General features: G+C 44.3%; 2 protein-coding genes across 3 annotated transcripts in view; one reads left to right on the top strand and one right to left on the bottom strand.

Annotated features, from left to right (window-relative positions):
* Window positions 1–1,137, bottom strand: part of TUBGCP4 (tubulin gamma complex component 4) — a 44,533-nt gene extending 43,396 nt beyond the window's left edge. Inside the window, exon 1 of the mRNA XM_080807883.1 lies at window positions 784–1,137. Coding sequence (XP_080664009.1) covers window positions 784–861 — 78 coding nt within the window. The 5' untranslated portion in view covers window positions 862–1,137. The remainder of the gene's footprint in view (window positions 1–783) is intronic.
* A 1,064-nt stretch (window positions 1,138–2,201) lies between these two features.
* On the top strand, window positions 2,202–13,505 carry ZSCAN29 (zinc finger and SCAN domain containing 29). Of its 2 annotated transcripts, none has more exons than XM_080808189.1 (5): window positions 2,202–2,628; window positions 3,109–3,313; window positions 5,377–6,063; window positions 7,933–8,403; window positions 10,168–13,505. In XM_080808189.1, exons 1-5 carry the CDS (start codon window positions 2,311–2,313, stop codon window positions 11,034–11,036), a joined length of 2,550 nt encoding a protein of 849 aa, XP_080664315.1. In that variant the 5' UTR covers window positions 2,202–2,310; the 3' UTR covers window positions 11,037–13,505. The 2 variants fall into 2 exon arrangements, with proteins under 2 accessions (XP_080664315.1, XP_080664316.1); XM_080808190.1 differs by having other exon boundaries at window positions 2,462–2,628; window positions 5,411–6,063.
* Window positions 13,506–14,521: the final 1,016 nt, after the last annotated feature.

Below are 14,521 nucleotides of genomic sequence, written 5' to 3'. Positions count from 1 at the left end.
CTCCGAGCTTCAGTTTGCTCCTTCGTCAATTCCGGCTAACAATACCTAAGTTACTAATTTATTGAGAGGACTGGATAATATTACAGAAAGCAGAAGTAGAAAAGAATGGTTTAGCTATAGGAGCCAAGCAGACCTGGGGTTCAAGACGAAGCTCAATAATGACTAGCTACCAAATACAGGGAGTTAATCTGTGAAATGGAGATAGGTGATTGTGAAGATTAAATGAGATAATGCATATAGTACCTAGCCCTTCCTCCTCATACATTCCTGGTTACATGAAAATCGCCTTCCAAATTCTCCGAGTGCAGAAATTTCCTGCGAAAGGAGCAATGAGGGAAACACTCTTCATTTTTTTAGTCAACAAAACTGGATGACCCCCATATAGTGTGTTAAGCGCTACGCATTTGGACTAATTTTCAAAGCTCACTTTAAAGCAGTGCAAGCGTGAAAACGGGTGAAAGCGCCTCCTTCACTTTCACATCCAGTTCCCCAGCAACTCTCGCTCAGACACCTCAACCTCAGGCAGGGTCGCGTGCTCCCTCCTCCTGGGTCCGCCTTCTCGCCGCCAGCCCGGGCCGCCAGCCCGGGCCCATCCCTCCCGAGGTGAGGTACCGCGCGCCAACGCCCCTCAGGCACTTCCCGGGTTACAAGCCCAGGAACTCGCTCACCGAACACTGCCCTTGCAAGCCCCGCCCTTCGACCCCGCAGACTCCTCCCCCAGGTACTGGCGCGGGCCCGCCCATTCCGCGCTCCCTAGTTCCCGCGCAGGGCGCTGGACCGTACCTGGAGGCCACTCCGCTTGTTCCACGTGAAAATGGACCCTGGGTACCCGCTCAGAGCCAAGAGCAGTTCGTGGATCATTCCCACGGCAGATCTCGAGTCCCTATATCCGTCGCCCCCTCCTCCAACGTCCCTCCAGGGGACTGCAGGGGCGAATGCCGCCTTCTCGATAAGCGCACAGGCCCCTGGGACAGGCGGTTTGTCCTGAATCCCAAGTGGCAAGAAAACTGCTGCGGGAAGAGCGGAGGGGAAATATTACGGGATAGGCGCCCCACGTCCCGGAAGTGTGCCGCGCTCGTTTGGGCCCACTCGCTCGCTCCTGCCGAGGTTCTGCTGAAGAAATCTCCGGAGTGCCCTTGCGCATGCGCCCTCAGTGCCCGAGTCGCCCGCTCGGACTTCCGGTTCGAGAGCTGGACTGGGAGGCTGGAGAGCCGGGGCTGGGGCCCGACCCTAAAGAGGGTGAGGCTGGCCCGGGGGCAGAGATGCGAGTGGGTTGAGGGGCAGCCCCGAGAAGGAGACGCTACCTGGGGTGGCCGGAGGGTGCTCTCAGGGCGCCTTAGCTCGGTCGGAGGCCTCTGGAGGGACCGCACGACGGCTCCGAGAGTGACCTGGCCGGAGGGACCGAAGACAAAGAGGCCGGAATCCCGCACCCGCCGCTCCTAGAGTCGAGTCCCGCTCCCGCGAACCCCGCAGTACCCGGAGCCCCTGGCCAGCAACCGAACTCGTCCTCAGGAGACCCATTACTACTGCCCCCTCGGACTCCCTCTCTCCACCAACTCAGTGTGACTCTCCACGCCCACCGGCCCTCGCTTCAGGAACCCAAACCAATCCTCCCAGTGCGCGAGGTTTCCCGTCAGTAGTTCCCGAGTAGTTGCTGAGCGGTTACTTAGGCTGTGAGGGAAAACAAAGACCCAGTATTAAGTACTTGATTTTTGTCCCGGGTGGGAATTGGTAGTTGTGTAGTCTGAGGAGGCGGGGAGGATGTAAAGGGTCCCCGGAAGGACTGCGGAGGTACTGGGGGAGATCAGCTGCCACCCGCTGGACAGAGGCTTTTTGTTGCCTTCAGCAAGAGGGTGACTTGCCTTTAGATTCTCTCCAGCTCCAGGTCTCCCATATGGTTCCAACTCACTATGCAACATTGGTCAGGGGAGCTGACTGGGATCAGGTTTGGGGGGAGGTGGAAGAAGGGCAGACAATACTTTATACTTTGCTGCTTCTCCGGGCTGCCTTGAAAGTCTCCCAGATATGGTAGCTTTTGAAAGGTCTCCTTCCTGCTGTTTGGCTTGCTGTCCTTAAGTTGGTGCTACGTCACATGGCCACGTGGAGTATATGGGAAGGCAGACCAACTCTTGGCAAGACTTTAGACATATGAGTGAGTGTATTTCTTCTGATAGTGCCATCTCTCTCTACCCTAGGAGGAAACTCTTCTTACAGTTGAGAGACTCATCTGCAGGTGATTCTCCAAGGACATGGGAAAATAGGTGTAAACCCTCCAACCCTTAAGTGGAGGGAAGCTGCTTTCTGCTGTGAATGATGGCCAAACCCATTCTGAGAGGGAATGGCACTAACTCGGAGACGTTCCGACAGCGCTTCAGGAGATTTCACTACCAGGAGGTAGCTGGGCCCCGGGAGGCTTTCAGCCAACTCTGGGAACTTTGCTGTCGTTGGCTAAGGCCGGAGGTGCGCACCAAGGAGCAGATTGTAGAATTGTTGGTGCTAGAGCAGTTCCTGACCGTCTTACCTGGGGAGATCCAGAATTGGGTACAGGAGCAATGTCCAGAAAGTGGAGAGGAGGCAGTGGCTCTGGTGGAAGATTTAGAAAGAGAGCCTGGAAGACCTGGACGTTCGGTGAGAAGGGAGGGGGAATTCAGAAGTGTGTGACTGGGAAGGGGCAAGGATAAAGGGCCATATTAAGGTATATACAGCTTTAAAGAGGGGCACAATCTCTTTTGGTGATGCTTATACTTCGGGTCCTGGAACAGGTAACTTTTTCAGATAGAGCTTATCTGGAGATGCTACCTGGGTATACCTTTGCTACCCTGTCATAATGAGTTATTCATAGTCTTACAGGTTTTTTACTTAAGAGGGAAGAAAGGGGAATTATGTTTTAGCTGTAGGTGGGTTTACTATTTTGAGCTTTTCTTTCTGGAGCTCCAGTTGCTCTAAGCTAATGGAATAAGAAAGACCCATGTTCACTGTTAAACCTCCTCCCCTGCCAAACCTAGCCAAGTCCCAAAAGGATGAACTCTTTTGGGGTATTAAATAATCTCCTCTGGGAATGCCCCTCATTATAACCTTGCAGTGACAATTAATGGGGGTTGTTTCTAGGTCACAGTCTCTGTGAAGGGGCAGGAAGTGCGCTTGGAGAAGATGACACCCCTGAAATCATCACGAGAGTTATTAAGTGTTCGGCAGGAGTCAGTGGAACCCCAGCCCAGGGGTGTAACCAAGAAAGAGAGGGCAAGGAGCCCAGACCTGGGACCACAGGAGCAGATGAACCCAAAGGAGAAGCTCAGACCTTTTCAAAGGAGCGGTGAGGAGTAGATTCATATGGGAAGATAGGATACCATTCTAAATTGGGAAGTAGGGTTGGGAATAGTGAGTGGGAAAGGGATTTCAGGAAATGAGTTGAAATTGTAGAGTATGCAGTTGTTGGAGACCTCCTGAAGGTACGTAGTTTAGCCCTCTGGTGTAATATTCTTATATTTCCTCTTTCAACAAGCCTGCCAGAGGATGGCTTCCTAGTTTTTATCAGAATTGGAACTATTTTATTTCCTCTTGGTAATGATGATACTAGGTATTTTCTAGATAAAAATTCTTTTATATACTTGAAGGCACAGCCTCTTTTTAGTCATTTTCCTTCTCCAAATTGAACTGTATTTGTTTCTTCAAGCTCTTCCTCAGAAGCTCCATTCTTTTTTTTTTTTTTTTTAAGATTTTATTTATTTGACAGAGAGAGATCACAAGTAGAGAGGCAGGCAGCAGGGGGAGGGGAGCAGGTTCCCCACTAAGCAGAGAGCCCCACATGGGGCTAGATCCCAGAACCCTGGGATCATGACCCGAGCCGAAGGCAGAGGCTTTAACCCACTGAGCCACCCAGGCACCCCAGAAGCTTCATTCTTTAGACCTATTAAGTTTTTGTTATTCTCCTTTGGAAATGAAGTCTTCCAAATACCAAGTTAATTGTGGAGAACTAAATTATATTATTTGAGGGAGGGTCTGGTAGGTAGAGGCAGAGTAGGAATTTTACTTGAGAATTTCACTACACTTTCTTTTAGTAAAGCTCTACTAACTGGTGATTATTGTTTGCTTGGTAACTTTCAGGACTCTTACCGGTTTCCCCATTGTCTTTGTGCCTACTCCTTACTGTTGTATTTGATTTTGTAGAACTTGTTTTTCTTATTTGTTCTCAGTTGAATTCCCTATTATCTGTTTGGGGTTTTTTTTGACCATTTCTTTAACTTGTTAAGGTTGTTTTGAATTCTGATCTTATCATCCAAGAAGCTAGCCTTCTCAGCCATTTGTAACGGTCTCTGTTTAGCAATCCAGATGCAAGTCTTCAGCCCCAAACAGAGACTTGCAGAATTAATCAGTTTTTGAACACCTACCATGCATTCTAATGCCTTGCAAGGTACTCTGCAATAAGTAAACGTGCCTGCTCTCAAAGAGCTTAGGGTGTGATTGGAAACAAATATGTGCTGAACTGAACTATATTGAAACCATGCCAGCCAATGACTGTTAGTCAATTTGTGTGAGTACAAAAGGGGTTTGGCAGAGTAAAAGATGAGGGAGGACAGTAGGGAAGGCTTCGTAGGGTGGCTCTGGCAAATACAACTTCTCATAGAATGGGTTAAAGCTGGATAGGAGGGACTTACAGGAAAGGCCCAAAGTGATGAATAATGGTATGCTGTGATCTAGAGAGGAGTCTGATATGAATGGACAGTGCATGGGAGGCACTCAGGTTAAGGTTCAGCAGTATAGTGTTTGAGCTGAGGAAGCAAGAGCCTGGAATTAGGTAGAACAGTGACTCCTGCATTTATCTGGCTGTAAGAGGATAAGGGTTCTAGACTTGGATGGGCCTTAAGGAACAGAGCAGGACATCCTATGGGAGAAACCTTTAGAACTTGGTGACATTGTGAAGGAAATGGATGAGTTGAAGTTTCTCCCCTACTCTTTTCGCCCTTAGAATCACTCTGAGTTTAATTCTCTAGTGCCAAGTGGAGAACTTATAGGAGATGGGAGGTGACTATTCCCAGCAGTACCAAGACCTCCTGTAAGACCTGTAAGATTCCCAGCAGTGCCAAGACCTGTAAGTGGTGAGGAGAGCTAGGGAGCAACATGGAACAGAAGTATTTGCTCTGAACACACAAACAGAACTTTTTCCTCTCTGTAACCCTGCTCTGGAAAATATTCTCTTTTCTTGAGGTTTTATGTATTTCCCCCCACTTTCTCCAACCCATTGAACTTTCTGAGAACACTTCCTTAGACACTTTCTTTATAAGCCTCTTGGATTCGAAAAAAGGCAGGTCTGAACTCAGAGGTATTTTTATGATCAATCCAAATTATGATATCCTTTGTTTGCTTCCCTGCAAGCAGGATTTCCATTTCCTAAATCCGGTGTGGTCTCCAGGTTGGAGCAAGGAGAGCCCCCTGATCTGGGCTCCAAGGAGAAGGAACTCTCAAGAGGCAGTCACACAGGAGAAAGACAAATGCATGCTGATCTGTTATCACCCAAGAGAGAGAGAAGCTGGGTGGACCAGGATCACTGGGGCTTTGAGGATGAGAAGGTAGCAGGTGTGCACTGGGGCTATGAAGAGACCAGAACCCTCCTTGCAATTCTCAGTCAGACTGAGTTTTATGAGGCTCTCCGAAACTGTCATCGAAACAGCCAAGTGTATGGGGCTGTGGCTGAGCGGCTCCGGGAGTATGGCTTCCTTCGGACATTGGAACAGTGTCGGACCAAGTTCAAAGGTCTCCAGAAGAGCTATAGGAAAGTCAAGAGTGGTCATCCACCTGAAACCTGCCCCTTCTTTGAAGAGATGGAGGCCCTGATGAGTGCCCAAGTCATTGCATTGCCCAGTAATGGCTTGGAAGAGGCAGTCTCTCACTCTGGCCTGGTGGGCAGTGATGTTGAGACAGAGGAGCCAGGGCAAGAGGGCTGGCAGCATGAGGAAGCAGAAGAGGCTGTGGCTGAAGAGTCGGACAGTGATGAAATGGGCCAGGAGGCCAACCCCCAAGACCCCGACAACTCAACTGCACCTGTTCTTTTTCGAAGCCCAAGTGGTAAGAAGCTTTTCTTTTGGGGGTTCTTAGATTTGAGGAGTTACGAGACTGCATGTGCAGTCAGGAAGTTTAATGTTGCCTGTCAGCTTTGTCACTTAAATAGAAAACAAAGAGACAGGCACTTTTCAGTTCTATGTGTATTTCATTCTCTTGTGGGAAAATTAGATAATAGTACAGAGTAATTTTAGATATTTTAAATATGTACACTCAGAAAATTCTAGAGCTCTTTAAAAGAATATCATTCCATTTCTTTACTAAAATATTTTTTCCTGATTATAAAATCACTAACAGCTGAGAAAAACCTGGCACTATGCTATATTTAAGGAAAATATTTATTGAGCAACTTACACAAACTGCTGCTTTATTTCCCCAGTTCTCAATGTCAGTTTATTTGTGTTCCTTTTCACTTAGCATAGCATAGTGAAGGACTTCCCAAAGATGGGGAAACATTTTCTAAGACTCTTATAGGAGATTTGCAACACACATAGTAAGAAATCTTAGTTTACACTTGGTTGAAATATTACTTGCCCATGGAACTGTTTTTAAGTATTATTTATTACTGTTGATATAATTTGTATAACCATGTTGTTACAGAAAGAACACCAGAATATGAGCAGGGAGGGGGGGGTTGTTTCTAATCTTGACTACTAATCACCTTGGGTGACCTTCGATAGTTATCTGACCATTTCCCAGCTGCTTCCTCACCTGTAAAATGGGGCTTGGCAATAGGACTACTTCTCTAAAGTTGCAGTTTCACTGTGAACAGCGATCTTTTCATTTTTTAATTATGTGTGTGTTGTTACTTCAGTTCTGTTCCAGGTTTCTTGTCTTCCTATCTTCTTTTCCCTTTCTCAGTATGCTTTTTTCTTTCATTCTTTTTTTGACAATGGAATAAATGCAGGTAAACCACAGACATGGCACATATGCTAGCTGCCATTATTTTCATGATCTGTTCATCTTTTTCCACTGCTTTTTCTGTCTCCCAGTTCTTTCCCCAACTCCTTTACTTGGCAGTGAGTGGAGGATGATAGAAGCAGCAGCATCTCCAGGTGGCTGTCAAGTGGGAGGAAGACTCTTTGAATCTCCTTTCCCTCTAGCCTGGGGCCTAGCAAGGAGCAGAGTCTGTAATCCTACTGAAACACTGCCCAAAGGAAGCCTGCAGCACTAGTACAGGCTCAGGCCGGGAGATACTTCTCACTTTCTTCCTCCTTCCAGCTTCCACCAGACCTTCATTCCTAAGGATAAGGTGCTTGACTCTCAGGCTCTCACCTTGTACCCTTCAGGTCTTTGCTATTACTGGGCTTTTTTGAGATTGTGGCAAACGAAGAAGGGCCATAACAGGGAATGGGCAACCGTGTGATTCTGCAAGAGACTGTTCCTTGGGGTCCTGAGTCATGCTTTGAAACACTTAATTCATAAGGAAGTAGAGTTGATGGAAAAAGAGTGATCAGAAAAGTTAGGGATGACTCATGACAGTGATTGACTAGGTCTTATTCCCCTGGCCAGTTATTTTCTAGTTATGATCAGAATTCCAAAGAAATTACTAGAAGAATGGGGAAATGCATCCTCTACTCTTGACTTAGTGTATGTAATGAGTGTTTCAGTGATCTGGTGGAAAGACTTTTTTTTTTTTTTTTTTAATGGCTAAAGAGAAAATAGGAATCAAGGTCCCTGTGAAATTGCTGTGGGATATAGAGAAGCAAAACATTGTATAATGAGTTTGTATAGATTTTGGAAACAAAGTATTTTTACTTTTTCACCTAGGAGCCCAAGCTTAGGTGGTTTTTCATCATACACTTGGTAGGACTGAGGAATAGAGGCTATAAAGCCCTGGATTAAGTGGTGCTGAAATTTCTTTTCTGGTGGCAGGTGTACACTGGGGCTATGAAGAGACAAAGACTTACCTTGCAATTCTTAGTGAGACTCAGTTCTACGAAGCCCTCCGGAACTGTCACCGCAACAGCCAGCTGTATGGAGCAGTGGCTGAGCGGTTATGGGAATATGGATTCTTAAGGACACCAGAGCAGTGTCGGACCAAGTTTAAAAGCCTACAGACCAGCTATCGGAAAGTCAAGAATGGCCAAGCACCAGAGACCTGTCCCTTCTTTGAAGAGATGGATGCTTTGGTGAGTGCCAGGGTTGTTGCCCCACCCAGTGACAGCCAGGAAGAAGAGACAGCCTCTTGCCCCATCCAGACCACCAGTGAGACCAAAGCTGAGAAGCAAGCTGAGGCTGCAGAAGAGATCATAGAAGAAGATTCTGAGGATGATGAAGAGGATACTGAGGTACCCTTGGGGGTTGTCATGAACCGTGCTCCAGTCTTATTCCAGAGCCCCAGTGGTAAGATCCTTTTACTTTTTGAGGTTTGAGTAGCAGAAGGGAGACAGTGGGATTTAGGAGAAAAATCAACAATCTGAAGAGCAGGAGACTGGCTTCTACACCCAGCTCTCATGGATTCTTCTTGTGACCACCTTCTCCCTTCTCCATGTTTCTTTTCTATTAAAGCAGCTCACAGAGGGGATATAAATTATTCACCTGCCTTGCCTTCTCATAATACATCATCAGTCTGATGGGTGCAAAGTTTATAAATTTGCTCTCATCTACATCTGAGCTATTAGGCAGTTTACCTAGCAGGGAGTATGAAAGTTAACATTTCCCAAGTAGCATGTTATATACCCATAGTGGGCTGAAGTTGATTTTGAAAGTTCATTCTTGTTAAATGTTTTTTTTTTCCTTTACTTCAAACTTGCATACGAGTTGTATGTCTGCTTTATTCACACCTATGAAAACCCAATAACCTCTTCAGCCACAGCTGGGCAAAAGTCCGAGATTTCTTAGGGAATGGACCATTTGAACCTTAGCTGTTGTGTAAGAAAAAGAAATACTTCACTATGGCTTCCCTCCTTGTGGGAAGAATAATTCTGATTTTGGAGTCATACATGTATGTGAATCTGAACTCTCTTGTCCATTAGCCAGCTGAATGACTCAGAGCAAGTTATTTAACCCTATACGTTTGCTTACATATTACGATGTACCTCACTGAAGTTGATGTAAATAAGGTACTATGATGAAACACCTAGCACAGTGCTCAGGCACACAGTAAGTATTTAATAAGTAATAGTTTTCTTTTCAAAAAGTTCTTCAGATGTACATTCTTCAAGGGTGTCCCATGGAGTTGTTAATATGTTCCACTAAAAAAAAGTCTTGTAAGTTTAGGAAGTGCTAAATTACCCTCCTCAGAGGCTCACAATACACACTCACATATTTAAGGTTCTGAGATTTCATTAAATTTAACAAATCTCTGTTTCATGGGGGCATCTTACATGACTGAGCTTCTGGATAGAAATACTATCTTTAGGGGGTACATAAACAGGCTGATGCTCAGTATTGCTTTGCTTTCAGATTTAGTCCAGGGAATTTGGGATCCAGAATTTGTCTGAAACATCTGAAAATTCTGCAAATTCAAAGTCAACTTGCAAACTGAAAATTTGCCAAGTATCTGCAAATTCACATAGCCTACGCCTGGGGAGCCTGGTATTTGGCTCTTAGAAGAATATTAGAAGCTTAGCTTGGGCATTAGAGTAGTGCTTTGGGAACATTTAATGTTTGTTCTTCCAGGGAAAAGAGACTGTTTTAGGGAGATATTTCCTAGCAAAATTTCTCTCTCAGAAGGCCTTCTATTCTTTGAAAGACATCAAATATTTTCCTACCCTGTTTTCATTCTCAACATACATTGGAATTTGAGGGGAGGGGAACTCAGATAGCTCTTTTGGATATAGAAGTTTCTCAAGGTTTTCCTGGGTACTCCTGGACCTATCTTAAATCTGGTAGGTTTTCCTTGTTATACTGAGAGAGTTTTCTGAAGATGATGGGTATCCAGGAAGCATTAAAAGAATGTATTAATCAGCCCCCATAACAGATGAGAAACATGTAATTGGTTACTAAGCACAGGAGTAAAAACACTGGAATTCTAATTGGTAGTAGTCACTGGGGATCTAGTGCTCCCTAATTTTTATCTTTAATCACCTAATGTGATACTTACTTTACCCCCAGCACATAATATTGATGAAATGGATAACCTTTAAAATTCTATTCTTATATCAGGTTTTGAGGCTGGATTTGATAATGAAGAGAATCTAAAACGAGATATTTCTGAGGAAGTACAACTACATAGAACATTACTTGCAAGGTCTGAAAGGAAACTTTCCCGGCATCTTACTCAGGGTAAAGGTGGTGAGAGTGAATGTAGATCAGGACAACAGTGGGAAACAACCCCAGGGGAGAGAAGAGGAAAACCAACACTCCCAGAGAGGAGTTTAGGTAAAGTTCTAAATCATCAGAGACCTTACTTGGGAGAGAGACCCTGTAAATATCTCAGATACAGCAAAAACTTTGTTCCAAATTCCCACCTCATGCATCAGATATCTCATCAAGTGGAAAATCCATATAAATGTGCTGATTGTGGAAAAAGCTTCAGTCGGAGTGCACGCCTCATCAGACACCGCAGAATCCACACTGGAGAGAAACCTTACAAGTGTCTTGACTGTGGGAAAAGTTTTCGTGACAGTTCAAATTTCATTACCCACAGGAGAATCCACACAGGAGAAAAACCGTATCAATGTGGTGAGTGTGGAAAACGCTTCAATCAGAGCTCAAGCCTTATAATTCACCAGAGAACCCACACAGGAGAAAAGCCCTATCAATGTGAAGAGTGTGGAAAAAGCTTCAACAATAGTTCTCATTTCAGTGCACATCGGAGGATACACACAGGAGAGAGACCCCACGTGTGTCCTGACTGTGGAAAGAGTTTCAGTAAGAGTTCTGACTTACGTGCACACCATAGGACCCACACAGGAGAGAAACCCTATGGGTGTCATGACTGTGGCAAGTGCTTCAGTAAAAGCTCCGCTCTTAATAAGCACCGAGAGATCCATATGCGAGAAAAACTTCTGTCACAGTCAGCACCTAAGTAAGCCCCTGAGAATTTAAAGAAAAGATACATGCATTGAAATTGTTAGGAAAAGTCTTCCAATAGTAGATCCATCTCCTATTCTCTGCCCAACTAGCTCAGGAAACACTCTAAGATTTACCCCACTTTGTCCATGTTTTTCCTGGATCTATGAATTCCTAAGGTAGTTATCTTAAGAATGAAAGGAAGATTTCAGTCTCTCTCCTTGCCTTCACTGGAAATGAGAAATAACTCCTTTACCTCTCAGTGCCTATGTTTCCTTAATAGAGAGGATGTAGTAGTAGATCCCATGTATTTATTTATCCTGTTACTCGGCTGCATTTCAACCGGAAAAACTTACCACAGCAGCATTTCAGAGAGGTTGTGAGACTTTTCTGAGTGGGTCTAGCTCTTTATACAATAATGGAAATGTGAAGAAGTGGCTTTTCCTATTCACATAAGTCTGTGCTCAGAATGACATTTGTCATGCCCACTCTTCATTTACCTTAAAGGAGAATTTAATATCCATCTTGGATCTGATCTATGAATCATCTTGTTAAAAGCCTAGGTGTTCTATATGGGGAAACAGTATAAACCTTATATAAATATTGAGGTGTGAACCCTGGATTTCTTAATTTCTTCAAAGCCCTAGAAGATCTGGAATAGAATAATACATTTAGAGCATTCTAGATTGATTTTTTTTTTCTTCTGTTCCATCTGATATGAATTTCATCTGTCCCTGCTGGTCCAGAAGTGCAAAGAGCAAGCCAGCTGGATACGTTGATATGAGACAAGGCATTTAAAGCTGCCATTTGGGGGTTGTCTGCATTTCACACACTCCAAACACCTAGTATAGTGTTACACAGCACCCCATGGGCACTGAATACTCACCTGCATTGAGCAGAAACAACTGCCACATACCCATGAATTAGGAAACAGACCACTTTGTGCCAACAACTCTTTACCCTAATGGCAAGGAGGACAGATCATCTTTGGTCATTGGAGTTGCCAGTACTTGTGCACGTGCACATGCACATATTCAACTGTCTAGATCTAATTTTTTTTAAAAGATTTTATTCATTTATTTGTCAGAGAGTGAGAGAGAAAGCACAAGCAGGGGGAGCAGCAGGCAGAGAGAGAAGCAGGCTCCCTGCTGAGCAAGGAGCCTGATGCAGGACTCATGTACAGATTTATTTCTAAAAGCTCTTCAAACACAAGTGTAATTCTGATCTGTATAATCAAATAGTATTGAATAATCACCCACCTGTTCACAGTAGTATGATGAGCCCTGTACAGCACAAGGTAAACAAGCCCTGTCCTTATTCTTACAACCTAAAACAGATGACACTGACATGGACAAATAATAAATGCACATGTAGAGCTGCAATAGTTTTAGAGAAATCTAGAAATCTAGTAACATTTTGCATAAATGTTAAGGTCTAATGCATTATAGTTTTCTATAAGAAAAACCTGGGAGGTATTTTCTTCTCTTTATTCAGGAAGGCTTCATGAAACAGCAAGTGTTCAAGGAAGGAAGGTTACCTGGTAAGTTAGGGTGGGATGAAATCCCCAAACCAATCACAAAACTGAGCGCTGAGTGGGTGAGAAATGGGAAAATTGTAGAGCAAGGTGTTTTATGCAGATGGAGCCAAGAGCAAAGGACAGACTGTAAGGAAAGTTAAACAAATCTTGGAGCAGCACAAAATCTGAGGAATAGTATTATCTAGGCTATGCACGAGGCAGAGAACTGCCTTAACTGGGACATGGAGTGCCAGAGGCAGATCAGGATGTGGTCCCATCCACCTATAATAAATCAGATACTGCGCTGTACTTATTGATGAAAGAGCCAGCTTGCACTGGAGAAGAATGAGCTGTTTGAGGGGACTAGCTCCTATGGGAGACAAAGGTCAGAAACTAGTATCTTGAGAAGATACTACAGGGGGCAGGTCTGAGGAAAGAGGAATGTGAACAGATGGCTAAGGTCTAGGGTAAGTAGCTGTTTCATATTCACATATAATCAGAGTCCTGTGGCTGGAATGAGGTATCAAAGAGGAGTGGAGAGATAGAATATTCTGTAATTCATAGCTTGCTGTGTTAGGTGAGAGGTTGAGTAGGGTTCTGGTGTTGAGGGATCCTACTACAAAGAATTTTCTAATGTTTATTAGGACAAGATGGTATCTCAATTATGTGGCCTAAGGAGACAGGAAGATAGAAGAAACACCAATCTAAAGCAGTGCCTCAGGATTTGAGATGGTTTAGTGTGTCTTTTAAATGTGTGTGTGTGTTTTTTAATATGAGAGATTACTGTCTAGTATATTTATGGATAGTTGTGTATAAGAAGTACTGGTTGGGGGTATCAGCAGATATGAATTCTGGTTCCAGATGTCTTGTGTGTAAGTCAACCTGTTTCCATCTCCCTTTCTGTAAAGCAGAATAATGTTTACACCTTAATCTGCCTCTCAGGGATACCATGTTAATAAAAATTAATGTCTATAAAGTACCCAGTGTTTCTTCAGGTGGTTCACCCCGCCCCACACCCCACTGAATATACATGTGCAAATTACTAAGTTGTTGTTGCTAGGAAAAGAAATTTTTACCCACTTTTTTGGCTCCCTCTGTGGGTTTACCAGAAGTATGCCTGTTTGAATCTTTATGTGCTAGACTGAGAAACAAATTAGGATGTGGTAGAAGAGAAATTAGAATGAAAATTCTTCTGTGGTGTCTGTATCTGTCTCCATTAGGACAGTGCATTACGACCTGTCATAACTGGGCATGGAGAGTAAGTCTTACTTTAAAAGACCCAGCACCAGCCTCCCTTCTCCCCACCAACCTCCAGATGAAGAGAATGTACCTAAGGAACAGGGAAAAGGCAAACTCTTACTGGGGAAAGCCCATTTCATCTCAAACTAGCTTAACAAGCCTTTTTCTCCTACCCAGTCTGCCATTCCTAAGGACGGAAGAAGCAAGAAATAGTCTTCCAATATTCAAAGAAAGAGAAACCAAGGCCAATGTAGGTGGAGTAAGAGAATCTGTGCACCCTACCCTTTTAATATTCATAAGACCTTTGTGGGGACATACTGAGTGACACGTAGAGCAAAGGAAGTAAGGATGTATTAGCAGGAGCTGAACAATCATATCCTCATTAGTTGTTTTCTAGTGCTATTGTTTCTTTTTCTTCATTTTCCCCACACTACCATTTTTTTAAAGTATTTATTTATTTATTTTAGAGAGAGAAAGTATGCACTTGCGAACAGGGAAGAGGGAGAAAGGAGAGAAAGAGGGAGAAGAAAGAGGGAGAAAGAGAGAGACAGAATCTCAAGCAGACTCCCTACTAAGTGCGGAGCCAGATACAGCCTCCAGGTGGGGCTTGGCCCCAGGACCTTAAGCTCATGACCTGAGCCAAAACCAAGAGTCAAACCCTTCAGCAATTAAACTATCCAGATGCCCCACTATTTTTTTTTTTTTTTTGAGTAACCTCTACCCCCAGGTAGGTTTGGGGCTCAAACTCAT

This window comes from Martes martes, assembly GCF_963455335.1.
Source record: "Martes martes genome assembly, chromosome: 7".
Classification (NCBI taxonomy): Eukaryota; Metazoa; Chordata; class Mammalia; order Carnivora; family Mustelidae; genus Martes; species Martes martes.
Note: the sequence above shows the minus strand (reverse complement) of the source record. Positions and strands in the feature narration are given on the sequence as shown.

Bases quoted from the DNA above. Each gene is read 5' to 3' on its own strand.
- ZSCAN29 (XM_080808189.1), top strand. From the start codon at position 2,311: ATGATGGCCAAACCCATTCTGAGAGGGAATGGCACTAACTCGGAGACG. The intron at 2,629-3,108 runs GTGAGAAGGGAG...GGTTGTTTCTAG, and splicing joins CTGGAAGACCTGGACGTTCG to GTCACAGTCTCTGTGAAGGG. The intron at 6,064-7,932 runs GTAAGAAGCTTT...TTCTGGTGGCAG, and splicing joins TCTTTTTCGAAGCCCAAGTG to GTGTACACTGGGGCTATGAA.